Genomic DNA, 20,308 nt, shown 5'->3' with positions numbered 1-20,308 from the left:
ACCCAGAGGGCTGGGTGTCTTTCCTGAGCCTGTAACTGACTGTCTTAGGGTTACTATTGCTGTGATGAAACACCATGACAGGAAGCACCTTGGAGACACAGTTCCACATCACCGTTCATCACCAAAGGAAGTTAGAACAGAAACTCAAATAGGGCAGGATCCTGGAGGCAGGAGCTGATGCAGAGGCCATAGAGGGGTACTGCTTACTGGCTTGCTTCCATAGCTTGGCTCAGCCTGCTTTCTTACAGAATCCAGGACCACCAGCCCAAGGATGACACCACCCATAATGGGCTGGGTCCTCTCCTATCAATCACTAATTAAAAAAATGCCTTATAGGGGGATCATATGGAGGTATTTCCTCAACCGAGGCTCCCTCCTTCCAGATAACTCTAGCCAAGTTGACATAGAGCTATCTAGCACATTGACATTCTCGATAACTTCTGAATACTCTTAGAAGCCTATGGAGTATGGGCTAACCTAGTAGAAAGGGACTAGTAGAAGCCTCTGGAATGTCCTTCCAATCAGTATAGGAACCCAAATGCAGTTGTGTCTTGGACCTGGACATTGCCAAGGTGATGTGTTAACCGTATCCCAATGCCCCTGCCTGATAAACCTGGGAGGGTGAGCAGACCTGAGGAAGGGAATTGCTCTTCTGAAGGCACAGCCGTACTTGATCCACCCCCTCCCAGCACATGGCATGTAGCTGTTGACCCCTAAATGCTGCATCCTCTTTTCTTTTTGGTTTCTCTGTGTAGTTCTGGCTGTCTTGGAACTTGCTCTGTAGACCAGGCTGGCCTCGAACTCCGAGAGATCTGCCTGCCTCTGCCTCCCAAGTGCTGGGATTAAAGGCGTGTGCCACCACTGTCCAGCATATTATTTTATCCAGTTTGCAAGGACTTCCAACAGTGCCTTGGCTTTTAGTTGGCAAAGTACTATCTATACCTCTGTTCTTACCTCAGCTTCAGGAGCCTCCTGCTCTTCCTGGTATAGAACTTTAAATTATCTTAACATCATATAGAATGTACTTCCAGGCTTGTTCCTCAATGAGAAATGGGAGTGGGTAAGCTAGAAGAAGTGACAGTTTCTGGAGCTGCCCCAGGAAACTGGGAGATGGACCCTGTTTCAGATACCAGGTCTGTCCAGCCAGCAAAGTCGAAAATACTGGGGTTATTTATCGCTAAATATAGCTGGGGGATGCTGAAGTAACAGAAAAATTGCAAGAAACAGCAATTACCTGTTCCCTAGTTGAAGGGGGACAGTATCACCCAGACTGAGCCCAGGAAACTACTGCCGGGCACCTGCTCTGTGCCTTGGAGTTGCCATAAGGTACTGTGCAGAGCTGAGACAGAACTGCTCGAGGAGTGAGTGGGTGGCTGGCGTTGGCCCCAAGAGGTCAGGGTTGCTCTGTAGAACTGGACTGGCCTCTGTGGGTCCCAATAGTTAACTCCCAGCCTCGAGCCTTTGCTGTTTCTTTGAGGGTTGGGCTTTTGGAATCCTGTCTGCTGATAGACCAGTGACCCTAGGTGAGACGGAAGCCCGGAAAGAAGAGAGCAGAGATTCATCGGATCTACAGAAGTCCCTAGGGAGACAGAAACAACAGGGTAGGAGAGAAGCTTCTAAGGGTGACAGTGGCCCCTGCGGAAGGAGCCACAGTGAACTGAAGAAGTGGCCACTTATCTTTCGGGACCAGTTGGGAAATGTGCGTGGAGTCGGATTTTGGTCAAAGCAGGATACTCTCCACTTTGGGACCTGAGGGGACTCAGGTCGGGTCAGCAGGAGCACAAATACAGCCGAAGGTCTGGGAAGGGCGAGCACACTTCAGCAGGGTGGAGTCTGGTCGGAAGGGCGGGCTGACACACATGCGCAGTCTCTTGCTCCACCCCTCTAGTACAGGCCTATGGTTGTGGAGGGGTGGGAACCGGGGTGAGGGTGCCGATTCGGTTTTTGCACTCGGACGGAAGCTAGGGTGCGTAGTGGGCTGGCTGCAGTTCCTGGGTGGAGGGCGCTGGTGTATGGGTCTGTGCAGTCCGGGCTGTGGCCTGTCAAGTGATTGCACAGGTCAGGTGCGAGCCGGGATTGCCGGCGGGGCGAGCCTACTTGCAGCGCTTCTCACCTCCTACACCCCAGGGGTGTGTTGGCTGGGAATGTAAATAGTTGGTTCGCCTTGACGTCACAGCGCATTGCGCATGCGCATGCTCTGCGCATGTCGTGCTGCGTTTTTCCGTCTCAGGTAAGGCGGAAGCAGCAGCCCAATAGAGCGATCCTTCAGGTGGATGGCGGCCTCTTCTGGATAGCTACCAGTAGGAGGTGTCTTACCTGGGCGGGTTCCCTTCCCTTTCCTCCTTTAAGCCATTTTTGTTGATTACCCAAGTTTTGTAAAACTTGTGGCGGAGTATTACGTAAAATGTAAAATTCGCCTTCCGATGGTGTTTGGGTGCACAATTCCGGGATACGGTCCTTTTTCGTGCAAAAGTTAAAATACAGTGTCAGGGAGAGCCAGCATCGCTCACAAGTATACACTCAGTGGGTCTCAGGACTGTAAGACTGCAGGGCGAAACGTTAAGAACTGAACCCTCCTGAGAATCTAGTCCTCTGCATCCTGCAGCCCCAAGCCACCCTGTTCCTCTAGGCCAGTGATTCTCAACATTCCTTAACGCTGGGACCCGTTAATATAGTTCCTCATGTTGCCGTGAACCCCAACCATAAAACGTTTTCAATGCTACCTCATAACTAATTTTGTTACTGTTGTGAATCGCAATGTAAAAATCTGATGTGCAAGATGTCCGTTATAGGATCCCAAGGGGTCGCGACCCACAGGTTGAGAACCGCCCCTGTAGGCAGCTGTGTGTAGGTGACTTCAGATGTGGTGCAGAGGCTATTATGGGGGCTTTCTCACTGCTTCATTGCTTATGAGTCGCAAATTCAACCTCCTCCCTGCCCTCTCTCTCAAGAGCAGAAGCAATGGTGCTCCATTTGGTGCCCAGATGGTCTGCAAGGCTCTTCTGGGCGTCTCCAGGATGGAGGAGGACCTACACTCGGGGAGCTTCTGTGAGGTTGAAGTGGCTGGGTTGCCCTCGGGGCATGTACAGCCCCTTGGCTTGCAGAGCGTATTCCGCGGTCGCTGGCGGCCCTGAGGTAATGCTGACCCCTGAGCGATACCCGGTGCAACGGCTGCCGTTTTCTACTGTGTCTGAGGAAGACCTGGCTGCCTTTGAATACATCATACCTGGCAGAGTTATCACAGATCCAGAGCAACTGCACGCATGCAATGTGGACTGGCTGAGGACCGTGCGAGGTGAGTCAGGACCTGGGCAGTGGGGTAAGAGATCAAAGCGCAGGAAAACATGTAGGCAAGGGGAGCAGAGTCACTGGCCGTTTGTCTCACATGCCTTTGATGACACTACTAAGGTCTTCTGAGACTAAAATCGGTGGACTAAAAAGTGAAGCACTTGGCTAAAGTGAACTTGTGAACACCGCTGCCTGCATCTGCTCAGCTTCTCCTTAGCTGACCAAAGGCATCCCTCTCAGTTCTAGAAGCCTGGAGTCCAAAAGCAGGTGTGTTCTCTGTAGGCTCTAGGAGAGGGTCCTTCCTGTCACTGTGAACTTCTGGTGACCCCAGGTGTTCCTGGTAACCTTCCTCCAGCTTCTACTTCTTTCTCTATCCTTGCCTCTTCTTTCTTGTTTTTGTTTTTTATTTTGAGACAGGGTCTCTCCGTGTAGCCTTGGCTGTCTTGAGACTCTCTGTAGACCAGGCTGACCTCAAACTCACAGAGATCTACCTGCCTCTGCCTCCCAAGTGCTGGGATTAATGTTTACCAACACCACCAAAGGGCATTTTCTTATGTCTTTAAAAAAAAAGATTTATTTTTTTTTTTTGTGTGTGTGTGTGCGCGCTCGAGAGAGAGAGAGAGAGACAGAGAGAGAGAGAGAGAGAGAGAGAGAGAGAGAGAGAGAGAGAGAGAACACTAACTCTTGGAAGCCAGAAGAGGGTATTGGACCTCCTGGAGTTACAGTTTTGGGTAATTGTGAGCCATCTTATGTGGGTGCTGAGAATTAAACTGGGGTTCTCTACAAAAGCAGCAAATGTCTTTCATCCTGAATCGTCTCTCCAGCCTCCTCTTCTATCTTATAGAAACTCTTGTCGGTGTATTTAGGATCCACTTAGTCCAGAATGATCTTAATGTGAGATTTTTTTTAAAGGGATGTGTATGTGTAAGCATGTTTTTGTGCACTTGGGTGCAGTACATGTGGAAGCCAGAAGGTGGCGTCAGATCCCTGGAGCTTCCAAGTGTGGGTGCTGGGACCAAACTCTAGGCTCCTGAACTGTTTTTAACTAGTCAGCCATCTGTAGCCCTTATCTTGTCAAGAGCCTATGTCTGTATTGTGCATGGGGAAGGGGTCCTGCCCCTGTGTGTAGCCTTTCTCTGGCTTGGCTGGGACTTTTCCAGCTAGACTTTGCTCTTGGTTTGGCATTTCTCTGTACTGTCTTGGTGGTTTTGAGCCCCTTGTTCATTGTTTTTTTTTTTTTGTTGAGCTCATTAGCTACTAGCTCCTCATTTTATCAGTTTCTAGTTAGAAGGGTCGACATGTATTACAAGAGTGGACTCTTTCTGTTGTTACACTGCCTGCTAGGAGCAGGCCCTTTGCTGGGCCCCCAGTGTCTGCTGGGAAACCCACTGCAGAGTTCCTTTCTTGCTCACCTTCACTGAGCTCGCTCATGCAGGATGGCTCGACACTCTGAACACAGCCAGCAGACATTCCACTGGTGACCAGCGTCCCTGAGGTAGGACAGCCAGCCTACTCAGAAAAGGTGTTCTGATGAGAAGCAGTATGTCTCTCAGAATCACAAAGGTAGGAGCTGTGTAGAGCTTGAGTCTCAAGGTGACATGGTGAGAGAACAGAGCTGCTCCGGGGTGTTTCTGCAGCCACCACTGCCTTAGGGTTCGTGGGGATGCTGGGAAGGTAAGAAGAGGCTAGACTGTCCTGGGTGGCTGTGGTTACAAATGCTGCCCCAAGTTTAGAGAGTCTCCCAGTTGCCACTGGGCATCAGACTAGGGCAGTAAGAAGTGAAGAAGGCATGAAAGGCCTAGGAAGGAGATTTGGTTTGGGGGACAGGTGTCAGGGGGGAGAACACTGCAGGAAGGGAATTCCCTCTCCGATGGAACCTAAGATACGCAGGACGGATAGATCTGTGAGTCCGCTTTTCAGCCACTGTACTAATTGGTTAAAGAAGGGAATTCTGTGTTAAAACCAACACGCAGTTTGAGGAACACCAGGATGTCTTCAAGTCTCAAGGGCTTCCTGAGTCTGCAGAGAAGCCCGACAGAGCTCATTGCATTGATGCTGAAACCATCTTCTCTCCCACAAGACCAGGTGGGGAGGGGCCATTGGCTGTACCAGTTGCTGTAGCCATCCAGCTGATGCATATTCCCTAGGTAGGCCCAGGACCCTCCGACATCTTCCTCCTGTACTTGAGTGGCTGTGGGTCTGGTGGCCGTGCTGGTCACCTCACTGAAGGAGAGCAAATGCCACAGAGGACATTCTTTTGGATAAGCTACAATGGAGGGTGGGCATGGGGAGAGGAAGGATTGTGACTGAGCCACTTCCCTCCGCGTGGGCTGACAAGTCTGTTCTCTTGTCACAGGCTGTAGTAAGGTGTTGCTGAGACCCCAGACCTCAGAGGAAGTCTCCCAGATTCTCAGGTAAGAGGAGGTCACCTATATTCTTAGGTAAGGAGATGTCTGAAAACAGGGTGCCTTACCACACCTTGGGCCACAGTCATACCTACTCATTAGAAGATAGTTGTCGAGGACATCTCTTTCTCTACATCCTCATCTGTAAGAATACCGACCAGCTGTCGGATGCTTCACAGGCATAGCCCAAGAGCTGGTGGGTTGGGCTCAGAACTCAGCATGGTGAGGGGGTGAGGGTGATGGTGATGATGTGCTGACTCTTACCCATGAGAGGTCTCTGAAAGTACTAGAATTAGGCCACATGTACCACTTCCACAACCTTAGAAATGTTAGCCTCCCTTCCCCTAGGTACAGCTTTGGGATGGACTCTCTCTTAGACTTCTTCATGGGGTACTGGGAAAGAGCCCCCGTCAAGGCTGTAGCAGAAAGGCCTAGAAAGGAGATCTGGTTTGGGAGACAAGTATCAGCTTATGTCCTTTGGGGATAGTTGTATAGGCATAGCTGGCTTGCTATCCACACTATGTTTGCCCCAGGCATTGCTATAAGAGGAACTTGGCTGTGAACCCACAGGGCGGGAACACTGGCATGGTGGGCGGCAGTGTCCCTGTCTTTGATGAAGTCATCCTGTCTACTGCCCTCATGAATCAAGTCATCAGCTTTCACGATGTATCTGGTAAGCTTGTGTGTCTGTGTGCTCCGAACTCCTCTGTTCGTCTTGCCGCCAGGTGAGGTTGTCTTTCCTTGCTAGCACTGAGACTATGGTTAGGCTAGAAATGCATTCAGACATTTGTGTGTGTTCACGTGTGTAAGGTCCTGGCTGGGACATGTTGGTGACCTTCCCGGGATCTATAGGGTTTGGAAGGTATTGATGAGGGCAGGGTATTGGCGGTTGTGGTGGCTTAAGTTGTAATTGTTGGGGCAAAAGAAGATTAGTTTTGGTAATTTTTACCTTTCTTAAATTCTTGGTTATTCTGGGGCCAGAAGGCAATGGCTTCAGGCAATTAACCCCTGTTGCTTAACAGCAGAGAATTAGGAAAAGGATTTATTACTAGTGCTCCTTTCTTTGGCAATGGAGCCCATAACTGTTTGAACCAGAGAGAAAAAGGAAAGAAAAGATGTCCCTCACACAGACACATACACACCAGGTAAAGTGGAAAATGGTCACACCCGTGCATTTGGATGGATGGATGATGGATGGATGAATGGGGCAGAATTCCTAAGCCACCAACTTTATTTCTTTTCTATGGCCTTTTTATACTTTCTTAGACAAAAGTTTTTTTTTTTTTAAATTACCTCACAGATAAAATATTACACAAAGGGGGAATTACAGAAGGATGTTGGTATTAAGTTCAAGGCAACATTTCATCCTGTAAGCTCATTATAAGTTCAAAGCAACAGTTTCACATTGTCTTGCCTTATCATAGTGCACATCCTTGGACTTAACCTAGAATGAATGTTTTTCCTTGATCACAAATTTGTCCCAAGCCTGTTTCTCCTTTTAGTGTAATCATGAAAGCTCATTGTAGTCCTTATTATGCAGCCTTTACTTACTATTATGAGGAGTGGGCACATTCTACTCTTGCTTCTAACTTTATTATATCTCTCTAGCAAACAACTAAAACCATCTCTTAAAACTTTCTTCCTAAGATTATTTGAATCAAATCAGGAATTCTATAAAATAATTAGTTCATATAAACAGCATTAATTCATGAAAGTTCATCTTTACATTGATCTGCAGGAAGTCTACTCAATAGGGTGGGCTAATGGCCAGGAATCCTTAGGCTATGTTAGAGTGACAGGAAATGCATATCAGCTTCAAGAAGCCATCCTGAGATGAAGTCTCTTGGGACCTTGCCTCTCAGAGTTCACCCATCTTAGGCCATGCAAAAGGGTGGGCCGCTTCCAGGAAGGTCACCTGCTAGCCATAGCCTTTCTAGATAGTTCCTGTCAGGGACAGAACTGTCAGCTGTGTCAAGGACATCTTCTGTGTGCTGTAAGTCATTAGGTGGCTCACACAGTGGACATATCACACAAGTCCCATCTGCATCCAGTCCTTGCCATGGCAACTCTTCCTGGACATGTATGGCCATACAGTGATACCTGTGAAGGGATTTCAAAGCTTTTCTTCAGTACTGAGGCTGCATAGCTGACAGGGGACTGCTGTTTGCTGTTGTCGGCAACATTCTCGCCACCAAAAAGTAAACATTGTAACTCAGGAGCCCAGGGCTCCCCAGGCTGAGGCTGCTTTGTAACAGACCTTTCTAATACTCCCTCATTTTAACTATACAGGAAGCTTTTCTTCTCCATTTTTGCCCTTCTTGTTTTTCATGTTTTATATTGTAACTACAAAGGACTAAGTATTTTTATTTTGTCTAGAAGGAAGAGATGGCCACTGAGGAGAACATTCCTTCTGGGAAGTTCTTACCTCCAGGGGAGTCTGGGGTTTCTCAGCAGTGAGTTTTCATACCCCTAGAAAGCCAGAGGTTGTTGGTGACTCAGTTGCTCTTTGTAGGAATTCTGGTTTGCCAGGCAGGCTGTGTGTTAGAGGAGCTGAGCCGGTATGTGCAGGAGCGGGACTTCATCATGCCGCTGGACTTGGGAGCGAAGGGCAGCTGCCACATTGGGGGCAATGTGGCAACAAATGCTGGTGGCCTGCGGTTCCTGCGATATGGCTCTCTTCGAGGGACTGTCCTGGGCCTGGAAGTGGTGAGCCGGATTCTAAAGGGTGCAAAGCCTGCCCTGGGGGATGTCTTAGCTTCTGTCTGAGGCTGTTGTCTTGGCAGTGGTATAGAATGTGAGGTTATATTGTTGTGTGTATATCCATTTCATGTTAGGGACCCTATTGTAATGGTTTCTGGCTCTAGAAGCTTCAGAGACATGTGGAGTTCACATAGGAGCCACCAGGGGTCACTTTCTCAGACAGTGACACTCCACTTGTACCCGACTTTCAGAAATTGGAGAATGACGAAGATTTGGTAAGGCCAGCTTGGTATGGAGTCACACCCCTGCTAGGTCACCTCCAGGACCCTTGAGTTTCCTTCCCTGAACCTTTTTTCTTATTGATGTGAAAATAAAATAACTGACAGAAGTAACTAGAGGGAAGAAGGGTTTACTTTGACTCATTTTGAGAGGATCCAGTCCATCATGGCTGGGGAAGGGTGGTGGCTAGAGTGTGAGGGAGCTGGTTACATTGTGTCAGGAAGCAGAAACAGATCAATTCTGGCTCTTGCCGTTTTAGTCAAGCTGGGGGTTGTTGCTGTTCACATTCAAGGTGAGTTTTTCTACCTCAGTTAAATATTTCTAGAAACACCCACATAGACACCACAGGCCTAGGGCTTCCATGGTCCTCTCTCCAACCTCTTCCTCTCCCTCCCTTCCTCTCCCTCCTTTCCTCCCCCCCCCCCCCGCACTCCCCCCATGTGATGTTGAGTGTTTTTAATCTATCATTCTTTATTTTTTTATTTTTTTATTTTTTTGGTTTTTTGAGACAGGTTTTCTCTGTGTAGCCCTGGCTGTCCTGGAACTCACTCTGTAGACCAGGTTGGCCTCGAACTCAGAAATCCGCCTGCCTCTGCCTCCCAAGTGCTGGGATTAAAGGTTATCTATCATTCTTTACCTTGTTTTCTGAGACAAAGTCTGTTATTGAACTTGGAGCTCACTGATTGGCCAGACTGGTTGGCCAGTGGTCCTCCTTTCTCTGCCTCCCAAGACTGGGATTATAGGCACAAGTAGATATGTCAGGTACACGCACCTCTATTTGTTATTTGTGTAGTTACTGAGTCAAGGCTTCACTGTGTCACCCTGGCTGTCTAGAACTCTTCATAGACCAGGCTGACCTCAAACTCACAGAGATCTGTAGTGGTGAATTAGCCAGCTGCTTTGGCTCCCAGCAGGTTGAGTACACACATACATACACATACACATACACATACACATACACATACACATACACATACACACACACACACACATACACATACACATACACATACACATACACAACACACACACACACACACACACACACAAACATGCGCACACCAGATATATATATATATTTTTTCTAGACAGGATTTCTCTGTGTATCCTGGCTGTCCTGGAACTCACTCTGTAGACCAGGCTGGCCTCGAACTCAGAAATCGGCCTGTCTCTGCCTCCCAAGGGCTGGGATTAAAGGCATGCGCCACCACTGCCGGGCGCAGATAATTTTGATATGCCTTGACTAGCTCAATGGCTGGGCACTTCTAAACTTCCCCCAAGGCTAGCAAACACTCCCCTCTGGTATTCCTGAGTTAACATCTTTCAAAATCTATATTTCATCTCTGCTACCCCAGACCTAATGGGGAAGTGACCCCTAGGACCACTTTCCTGGATTCTTATGTGCCTGCCAGCCTTTAAGTTTCATTTTTCTGCTTCTCCATCATGGTGACTCTCCTCTTCCTTCTTTCTCAATTCCTTGCTTGCATAGTCTAAAAACCCTGCCCTGTCTCCCTGCCCAGTCATTGGATGTATGGCAATTCTGTTACCAGTTGAAGCCAGCTGGGAGCAGGGACCCTCAGGTCTGGAAGCAGGCTTTTGGGAGCCCAAGTAAGACAAAGCATTAGAGTCAATTCCCAATAGAGACCCTCCTGCCTCAGTCTCCTGAGTTCTGGGATTAAAGACATGTGTCACACATATTTATTGTGTGTATGTAACATGGCACATATGTGAAGGTCAAGGACAGATTGTGGACACTGGTTCTCTATTTCTGCTACGTGGATTACAGGGATTGAACTGGTTTGCAGGTGTAGGTGCCCTTACCCGCTGAGCCAGCTCACGAGTTCTAGCCCCGGCTTTTTACGTGGGTGCTAGAAATGAGGACCCAAGTCCTCTGCTTGTACAGCCTTTTACCCACTGAGCCGTCTCCTCGGCTCCTGTTTTTCTATTGGTAAAGTTGACAGTGAAGGCTAACTCACTTTATCACACCTACTGCTGGGTTCTAAGGGCAGAGCCTCTGTCCTATGTACCAGGTAACCAGGGCAAATGTAAAACCACGCCTTATCCAGCAAGTCCCAGTGTCCTAGTGGTTCTGTTTTCTGGCTGGTTATTTGTTATTATTATTATTATTATTATTATTATTATTATTATTATTATTATTATAATATTTACAGTCATGGAAATTCAGCATGCCTCTGACTTAAAGTGCTAGCCACCAAGCCTCAGGTAGAAAGAATTGCAATATGGGACCTAGAAATGCTTTTATGACTGAGGGACTCAGATATGGGGGAACCTGAAGGCAGGATTGCTTTCTGCTGTTCAGTCCTCCCAGATGTGCTCACCTTTCTCCAGCTGTGCTCCTTGATCCCCTTTCGTGGGCTCCCAGCCCCTTAGGTGTGTTCCCTGCTCCTAAGCTGTGTGTTGGCTACTCCCAGCTCTACAGGTGCTTTGTTTCTCCCAGATCTGTTCCCTGCCCTTTGCAGCCATGCTTCTGGCTCTTCCAGTCTGTGCTCCCTGCTCTTCCTAGCTGTGCTCCTCACTTGCACCCACTCCCTGCCCTCCACAGGTGTGCACTCTGTCTTGAGTGGGTTTTCTGCCAGCAGTCAGACAATGAACGTCTTGGCTTAAGATTCGGTTGGGGTGGTGGAGCCTTGTTCTTGCTGGGGAGAAAAGTTATCCTCTTAGTCTGAGTGATCCATCCACTCCAGGTTCCACTCATTCCCAGGCTTCATCCTGAATCAAATGGGGTTGGAATGGGCAGGATGGGTGAGGCTTTATGCCTGGCTACTTTTTTTGGGGGTGGGTGGGTGGGTGGGTATTTGGAGTTGGGTCAGCATTTACAGAGAAGGGAAGGGTGGTCGATGCAGAAAGGCCTGTCTTTTTCCTCTTGCCAGGTACTCGCTGACGGGACCATCCTGAATTGCCTGACCTCTCTGAGGAAGGACAACACAGGTTATGACCTGAAGCAGATGTTCATTGGGTCAGAGGGCACCCTGGGAGTCATCACTGCTGTGTCCATCGTGTGCCCACCCAAGCCCAAGGCTGTGAATGTGGCTTTCCTTGGTAGGTCCCTCAACTTTCTTCTGAGCCAGCTAGCAGAGAGTGAGCGGCTGCTCTGGACATGTCGGTGTGAAGGTGGAATGAGAGGAACCCATTGCTCCTTGCCTCTCTGTTTCCCATCTGGAGGATGTCTGGAGGATCTGGGTCCTGGCCCTCCAGGTGCTTCTGAGTGTAGCCTGAACCAGAAGTGATGATTGTTACTGTCAGAACACACTTCACTCTCACAAAATTGAGATTTTTCTTCTCTGTCCCACCACACTTGGATTTAAAAAGTATGTTATGTGACCCTGAGAGAGGCAGGAGGCATAGTGGTAATTGCTTTGGAGCAGTGGGTGTCTCTCTCTCTTTCTCTTTGTCTCTCTGTCTCTCCTTGTCTTTCTCTCCCTCTCCCTCCCTCTCCCTCCCTCTTCCTCCTTCTCCCTCCCTCCCCCTCCCTCCCCCTCCCCCTCCCTATCTCTAGCTCTACAGTTGGCTGTTGCTTCTGCATACATAGGACCTTCACACCGTTCAGCCTTCCTTTTCTATGCAGCAGATGTGAAGCCAGCTTCTGTCTCTGGCCCACTTCTGACAGCTCTTGGTCTGCCCCCACCCCCATCCCCGATTCCTTTGTCTACTCTGAGTGCCCTGTGGCAGCTCTTAGGCATAGTTTCACATCTAGAGACCTTGAAATGTACTTGTGGGCTGATCTGTGGACTGTTTTCTGGAGCACCAAGCCATCAGTAGTTACTCCACTTGTCGGTGTGAATTGGGTTGATGTTGCTGCTGTGAAGGGGAGAACTAGCCAGTGGTGGGTGAGGGCCTGGGTTTCACTGTTCTCCACTCTGTGGTGCCTGATGCCCTGTGTCGCATCGCAGGCTGCCCTGGGTTTACTGAGGTTCTGCAGACCTTCCGCACCTGCAAAGGGATGCTGGGCGAGATCCTGTCTGCGTTTGAGTTTATGGATACTGAATGCATGCAGTTGGTTGGACAGCACCTCCACCTGACCAACCCAGTACAAGGTATCTACCCTTGGGCAGCTTGGGTCCACTGTCTTGCTGCTTCAACACTGAATGTCTCAGGAGGATGGGTGGGCAAGGAGCACTGTGTGGCTATGGGTCATTGTGTATAGGAAAGCACTGCTGTCTTTAACACTTGATTTCAGTCTGTAGTAGGATGAACTTGTACCATTGTTCTGGAAGAAGCCTTAATGTGTTAAGGGCTGGGACAGTGCCCCTTGGTAAGTTAGTAATACAGCTTTAACTTTTTGAAAGTTGAAACAGTAAGTTTTTGTGATACAAATTATAGCCATTAGCATGTAGTGGCCATGTCTGAGGTGGTCATCTATCAACAAGTGGCCTTTCCCTGGGGTTCTGGAGTCTGTAAGAAGAGACAAGACAGCTCTTAGAGCCCACAGTTGCCTTACTGTGCCAGCCCTTCCTGCATCAGGCTGTTGGGAGGTATGGAACTGGACACAGGCATGAGGCTAAGTGAGCAGGGTGGGGCTTCCGGCAGAGGGTCACCTTTGGTCTATTTCTCTGTTAGCAGAAAACTTACATTTAACCCATGTGAATTTTAGCATGCCTGAATGATTTCTGTTTTATAGGTCACCTCAAGATATGATTTCTGTTTTATAGGTCACTTTCACTTGGGAAGAGCTGTCTTTGCTGCATGACTGGGAGGAAAGTGGTTCTAACTCTGGATGCTGGCAGGTGGGGATGCTCACACTTCATCTCCTCCTCCCTTTCAGAGAGTCCGTTCTATGTCCTGGTTGAGACCTCAGGCTCCAGTGCAGGACATGATGCCGAGAAGCTGACCAGCGTCCTGGAGCAGGTGCTGAACTCTGGCCTGGTAACAGATGGCACTATGGCCACCGACCAGAGGAAAGTCCAGGTGCCGTAACCCTGCTTTCCCCTTCCTTCCCTGCTGTTCACATAGCTAGGGCCTAATCTGTCCTGCAGCGATGAGGCCAAGATACCACGGGTTCCGTAGTATAGATAGAAAACCTCTTTGGAGTGAAAAATATATTCTTGGTATCTAGATCATTTTCACTAACACTAAAAAATTACTCCCACACAACTCCCTACCCCCAGGCTGCATGGTGAATAGATCTATATGGCTGACTATGTGCTGGCTATAAGTTGGCTACAGCTCTCCACAGACTTGTGTGTGGAGAAGCAGGAAAAACTGTAAGCACATGCAAGGCAAGCCTGAAGGCCTAACAAGTCCAGGGGAGGAGGGTGTCTGAGGAACAGCTTTGACTGTGGCAGGGAAGCCAGCTGGGCTCCTGGGAGACAAAGGAACAGGAGGCATTTCTGTGTGGGAGCTGCTGTTTACCTAAACTGGGAGTTTTATTTTCTTGGTGTCTGGCCCTGGTCCTGCTGTTTGCAGTATGGAGAGCTGCCAGCAGGGGGCAGAGGGGCTGCAGCAAGTGCCAGGATTGGTCATTGGAGAGAAAAAAGGTGTGTTAAAAACATGGATTGCTCGAGCTGTGACCCCTGGAGTCAACCTGTTATATATTCTATTCAGTTTATTAAAGTGTTTTCTTTATAGTCAGGGTTGTTTTGTTAGTTGGTTGGCCTTTAGGGTTTGTTGTTTTTGTTTCTGTTTGTTTTTGAGACAAGGTTTCTCTGTGTAGCCCTGGCTGTACTGGAAGTCACTAGATAAACCAGGCTGGCTTGAACTTGGAGATCCACCTGCCTCTGCCTCCTGGGTGCTGAGATTAACCCCAACCCCCCCAGCCTGGCCAGATTTTTTTTTCTTTCTGAGATAGGTTCTTATATAGCCTCAGCTAGCCTTGAACTTACTGTATAGCTCAGGGTGTCCTTGAACTTCTGATCTCCATCCTCTACTCCATACATGCTGAGATGTGCTCACATGCCTGGTTCACGTGGTGCTGGCATCCTAAGGCTTCATGTTGCTAGGTGAGAACTCTCCCAACTTAGCTCCATACCGGCCCTACCGTCCATACCCACTCAGTGTTACCTGTAACTAATTGCAACCATTACTTCATACCGAAGATGTTGAGGGGAATGTGGCAGCCCTTGTGGCCTGTTGATTCTGTGGGGATGTCCTTATGCTGCAAATTGAGTTTGGGGCTTGTGGTGAAAACGGTACTCTCTACCTGCTTTTGGCCTCACGTTGTGGCACTTTTATGGTTGGTGGTGACTCTGCATCCACTCCTGATGGCAGAGGTGCTCAGTCTGAGTCCTCAAGTTCCCCACATCCTCTGCTGGGTCCCTCTGGGGTTTCCTAGAAAAGGTCTGGAGACGGCTGGAGTGTTCCAGCATCCTACTCTATACTTGGCTGGTGCTGGACTTGGATTTGGAAACACCCTTTTCTGGAGCTGGAGTTCATTGGAATGACATGACCTGCTCCTCGAATCTTTGTCTGGTGCAAGGATGGTTTTAAAGATGTTCTGCTAACTTCTCAGGTTATATGGAGTCCTGGGGATGCTGGGCAGTCCTGCCCTCTGGTCCTTTGGTTTTTCCTCCAGAAGCCCTGAGTTTTCTTTTTCTTTTTAAACTTGTGTGTGTGTGTGTGTGTGAGAGAGAGAGAGAGAGAGAGAGAGAGAGAGAGAGAGAGAGAGAGAGAGAGAGAAAATGCCTATGTGTGTGAGAGTGCATGCATGCATGCATGCGTGTGTGTGCATGTGTGTGGGGGGGGTGTTTGAGGGTTTATGCTGCAGCACATGTGCTGAGGTCAGGACAGCCTTTGGGAGTTGGTTCTCTTCTTTTACTCTAGGGATTGAGTAAGGTTATCAGATTTGCCACAGCAAATGCTTTAATCCACTGAGCTGCCCAGCCAAGCTGTGCCTTGTGTGGATCTAAAGCTATCCTGAGTGTCATATGTTTGAGGAGACTGCTGTATGTGGCTTTCCCAGGAAGATATAAAGACAGACGGACTAAAGGAGACATCAAGTCTGTCTTGGCATGATGATTCATTAGGATTATTTATAGGGGCATGTCTGACTCACAGGGAAGCAGATGCCTCAGAAGGTCCGAACCTCTTGCCTGCTAAGCATCTATCTATGCAAATGAAGCATCTATTTATGCAAATGAGTTCAAAGTGTTGAGGCATCAAGTGGGCATTAGCTCACATAACATTAGGAACAAACAAGAGTCTGGGAACATTGAGATTATTCACAATCTGCCCTTGCTGGTTTTTTTTTTTTTTTTTTTTTTTTAAGATTTATTCATTTTTATTTCACATGTGTGAGATTTGCCTGCATGCACACATACATATGCATTGTAGATCTATGTACTACATGCACACCCTGTGTCTGAAGAGCTCAAACAAAAGAGGATACTGGATCCCCTGGGACCTGTAAGACTGTTAGCCACAGTATGGTTGGACAGAGCCTTGGTCCTCTGCAAGAACAGCAGTTGCTCATAACCTCTGAATCATCTCTCTAGCCTGAGTTGGCTTTTATGAAAGATTCTGTCGTTCTTCATTGTGATACTGTTAGACATAAGTATTGTATCTTACTTATATCTGCCTCCCCACTACCACCTTCAGTTCCTTCCTCCCTCCCTCCCTCCCTCCCTCCCTCCCTCCCTCCCTTCCTTCCTTCCTTCCTTCCTTCCTTCCTTTTTCCTTCCTGCCTTCCTTCCTTTTTCCCATGGGTCTCTTCCTTGCCCCAGATAGGTCCTCTTCTGCTTTCATGCCACATGTTTATATGTATACATACAGTTAAATATAGGCTCTACCCGTGATAGAAAATGTGATCCCTTTTTGCTTGTTTTTTGAGACAGGGTTTCCTGGTGTAGCCTTGGCTGTCCTGGAACTCCCTCTGTAAACCAAGCTGGCCTTAAACTCAGAGAGATCTGCCTGCCTCTGCCTCTGAGTGCTGGGATTAAAGGGGTGGATTACCACCAGCCACCACCGTCTGGTAGTAGTCTGTCTTTTCAAAGTCTCTGTCACAACATTGTCACAGAGCCAGTCTCTCTGATAGCCTGGTTGGCCTTTGTGCTTCCAGACCTTCTGCCCACTTCTGTGGAGACCTGGATTAAAGCAGCACTATTTCAGTGATCCCTGCCCAGGACCTTGTTGTGGTATTCTCTGACTGTGTCCTCACTATCACAGATGCTGTGGGCCTTGCGGGAGAGGATCACAGAGGCTCTCAGTCGTGATGGCTACGTGTTCAAGTATGACTTATCCCTCCCTGTGGAGCGGCTCTATGACCTTGTGATTGACCTACGCACCCGCCTTGGCCCTCATGCCAAGCATGTGGTGGGATATGGGCACTTGGGTGAGCAAACATGTCAACCTGACCCTGTGAGCAGCACAGCTTCACTGTGGTGAACTGAATTAATTTAAACACATTAAAGATAGCCTCGGAGGCATTAAAATACATTGATGTCACATTAAAGAGAAAGCTTAACTTGCCCTTGAATTAATTCAACGAACAACGAACTAAAGTTTGAGTTCCTGTGTCTGTTGTGTGTCTGCCTATGCCTGCCTGATATCTTTGATTTTGATTATGTTCCTATTGCTGTTTATCTGTCTGTCCCTAACAAAGAACTTTAATCTATATTTATCAGACAGCCCAGGAGAGGTCACATGAGGAAGTCATTAGTGGTAATTTACAGAAATCTTTAACAGAATTTCACAAGCGACTGGATTATTTACTTCAGCTTACCCCTACTGGCCCCAAACCACTCAGTAAAGCAAACGGAGCTATAAATATCAAGTGTTGATTCCAACATTTATGGCAGATATTTGTCGTTCAAGGTCATTTTTCAATCTGTTTGCTGTTTTTAGCAAATGATTATCATCACCCACACTGAGAGTGGGGAGAAGGGAGAAGGGAGAGGGAGAGGGAGAGAGAGAGAGACAGAAAGGGAGAGGGAGAGGTATTGCTTTCTGGGACAGGGGCATGGAAGAGTAACAGGATTATACGTATGCATTAGCTTAGGCTATAAAAGCTGATTACACAGGGAAAATCCAAGACAAGTAAGGTTGGTTGTTTTGTTTTGTTTTTTTTTTGTTTTTTTGTTTTTTTTTTTTTTTTTTTTTTTGAGACAGAGTTTCTCTGTGTAGCCCTGGCTGTCCTGGAACTCACTCTGTAGACCAAGCTGGCCTCGAACTCAGAAATCCACTTGCCTCTGCCTCCCAAGTGCTGGGATTAAAGGCATGCGCCACCACTGCCCGGCATGGTTGGTTGTTTTCTTAAAGATGGGTTGAATAAACAGGCTTCAGTATAATTAGCAGGCTATCAGGTCTCTTATGTTGTCTTATATTAACTTGGCTCTGAGGTCCAGCAAAAGTTCCAATTTCTTAGACTGTAAGAGAGATTTTCTTAAAACCGTGTCTTTACAGTGACCTCCATAGCTGAGCTTGTCAGTTGAGTTCTGTGGCTGAGACAGTATCTTTGGACTCCAATCCTGGCTGGCCTAGAATCCACTCTGTAGACCAGACTGGCCTCAGACTCATGGAGATTCTCCTGCCTCCGCCTCCGCCCCTGCCCCGAGTGCTGGGGTTAAAGGCGTGCACCACTGCACACTGTCATTTCAAGTGTTGTTTGAAAAGCCTTTTGCCATGCAGGAATGGTTCTCACCAGCCTGTGTCTTTAGACCGTGGGGTTGAGTTCCCAGTCATTTTGGGGAGGATTGAAAAGTGGCTCATGTGCCCAAATTACTGTAAGATGGGGCCCAGCAGCGGCCATTCATAGACTTGGAGGGTTGAGGGAATGGACCAAGGATCACGGTTTAGAAGCATACATGGGGGTTGAGGGAGTGAAGTCTGAGGAGGACTCTTGGGGTAGATTTCTGGGGCTTGTTCAGCCTAACTGTTCCCTTGTTCCCCAGGGGATGGCAACCTTCACCTGAACGTGACAGCAGAAGCCTTTAGCCAGGAGTTGCTTGGTGCCTTGGAGCCTTATGTGTATGCCTGGACAGCGGAGCAGCGGGGCAGTGTCAGTGCCGAGCACGGCCTGGGTTTCAAGAAGAAGAATGTACTCAGCTATAGCAAGTCACCCGTGGCTGTGAAGCTTATGCAACAGCTCAAGGCCATGCTGGACCCCAAAGGCATCCTGAACCCTTATAAGACTCTACCTGCTCAAGCCTAAATGGATCTTTTCAGAAAGTTGTGCAAGATGCTAGGACCTTGGGCATGCAGGGTTGGTGGGCCTGAAGGCCTCCCGGTGGATGGTACCCATGATAGATCAGGTTACTGACACACACTGGCTAGCCAGGAGCCGGCTCTGAGCACCCTCTGGGCTCCACCGCCTTTCTGTGTGTGGGGGTGGTGAACAGAGCAGATAGAGGTGCCTGGCCCTTCTCTTGTCTCCTACCAGCTCATTGTGGACAGAATAAGTGGGCAGACAGTTGCCCCACTCCCAAACAGGCCAGATCTCACTGGCTCTGTGGTGGCCCGTGGAGACCTGCTTTGTTGCATCTCTGTAGTGTGTAATTTTAAAAGCACACTCCCTTGCCTGGTGCCACACGAGGCCGCTGCTGGTCTCACTCAGCTCCACCAAAGGTCAGCTGGCTGTTTTTCTCCAGAGCTGTGACTGCTCCCACAGCACCTCATGGCTAGCTTTTCCCAAGCTGCCACCAACAACCACCCCAGCGGATAGAAAACTAGACAGTTTTATTATTTTAAAACTAGACAGATAACTCAATGGCTGGGCGAAGAATTTCCTGCCCTAATCTTATCAACTAGCTCCTTCCACCTTGCTTGGCCCCTTGCTGGCAGCAGAGGCCATAAACTCTTCTTTCTTTGTATCCATTTCCTTCTGCCTGGGACCCAAAAGTCCCATCTGTTTCCTTTTACCCAACAATCGGCTTCTGCCTTCTTTATCGACACAATCAAGAACCAATTAGGGAATTAATACCTCTCCCTCCGCATCTCTGGGAAGAGTGCCATGTGGTCTCTTGGGTGGATCTTACTGGATGGTCTGTCATATAGCGTGTACTCTTAGGGCTGCAGCAGAGTTGTCCAGCCCCAGATCAGTTACCACAATGACCCAGAATGTCACAACTCACCCCCATGGGGCTGAGTGGAATTGGCTGTCATATAAAGCAGGCCTTGGCTTGGTAACTGTGGTCCATCTGACCAGGCCATCCCCTTGGGTTTTGTTCGTTTTGAGACAGGGTCTCTGTACATAACCCTGGCTGTTCTGGAACTTAGGATGTAGACCAGATTGGCCTTTAAACGCACAGAGATCCACCATGCCTCTGCCTTTGCTTCTGCCCCCTGAGTGCTGGGATTAAAGGCAACTGCCCCTACACCCAGGTTACCTTGTTCTTGAAGGCCTGTCTGGTCAGTAAGCAGGTGTGGAGGGCTCTGATTGCCTGCAGAGCCTGGTCTTTCTGGATATGGGACAGTCCCCCTGCTGAATCGATAGGGGCAACTTTCAGTCATGTGCTCTAAACACTGTCCTCTAGGACTTGGCCTGTCCCATGACCTGGAGTCCTTGAAGTCTGGGAGGTTGAATATACCTACTGTTTTTTTTTTTTTTTTTTTTTTTTTTTTTTGCTGTTATTAGTTTTCAGAAAAATTACGAATTACAACCTGCTGCTGCTAGAAAATTGTTCACATAAAGTTAATTGTAAAGTTGTGGCTTCTTACACCTCTCCACGCATTTAGTGTGTTCTGGA

General features: G+C 48.4%; 1 protein-coding gene across 6 annotated transcripts; it reads left to right on the top strand.

Moving 5' to 3' along the window:
• Positions 1-1,887: 1,887 nt before the first annotated feature.
• Positions 1,888-20,278, top strand: D2hgdh (D-2-hydroxyglutarate dehydrogenase). 6 transcript variants are annotated; one of them, XM_034521272.2, is made up of 10 exons: positions 1,888-1,966; positions 2,957-3,295; positions 5,645-5,702; positions 6,227-6,366; positions 8,206-8,399; positions 11,564-11,732; positions 12,584-12,727; positions 13,456-13,598; positions 16,791-16,956; positions 18,515-20,278. In XM_034521272.2, the coding sequence occupies exons 2-10, from the start codon at positions 2,962-2,964 to the stop codon at positions 18,772-18,774; spliced, it is 1,608 nt and encodes a 535-aa protein (XP_034377163.1). In that variant the 5' UTR covers positions 1,888-1,966; positions 2,957-2,961; the 3' UTR covers positions 18,775-20,278. The 6 variants fall into 6 exon arrangements, with proteins under 6 accessions (XP_034377163.1, XP_076770810.1, XP_034377164.1 ...); XM_076914695.1 differs by having other exon boundaries at positions 1,904-1,966; positions 2,952-3,295; XM_034521273.2 differs by lacking the exon at positions 1,888-1,966 and adding an exon at positions 1,981-2,230.
• Positions 20,279-20,308: the final 30 nt, after the last annotated feature.

This window comes from Arvicanthis niloticus, chromosome 17 (genome assembly GCF_011762505.2).
Source record: "Arvicanthis niloticus isolate mArvNil1 chromosome 17, mArvNil1.pat.X, whole genome shotgun sequence".
NCBI classification, from domain to species: Eukaryota; Metazoa; Chordata; class Mammalia; order Rodentia; family Muridae; genus Arvicanthis; species Arvicanthis niloticus.
The sequence above is the reverse complement of the archived record's forward strand: the minus strand, read 5'-3'. Positions and strand labels throughout refer to the sequence as shown.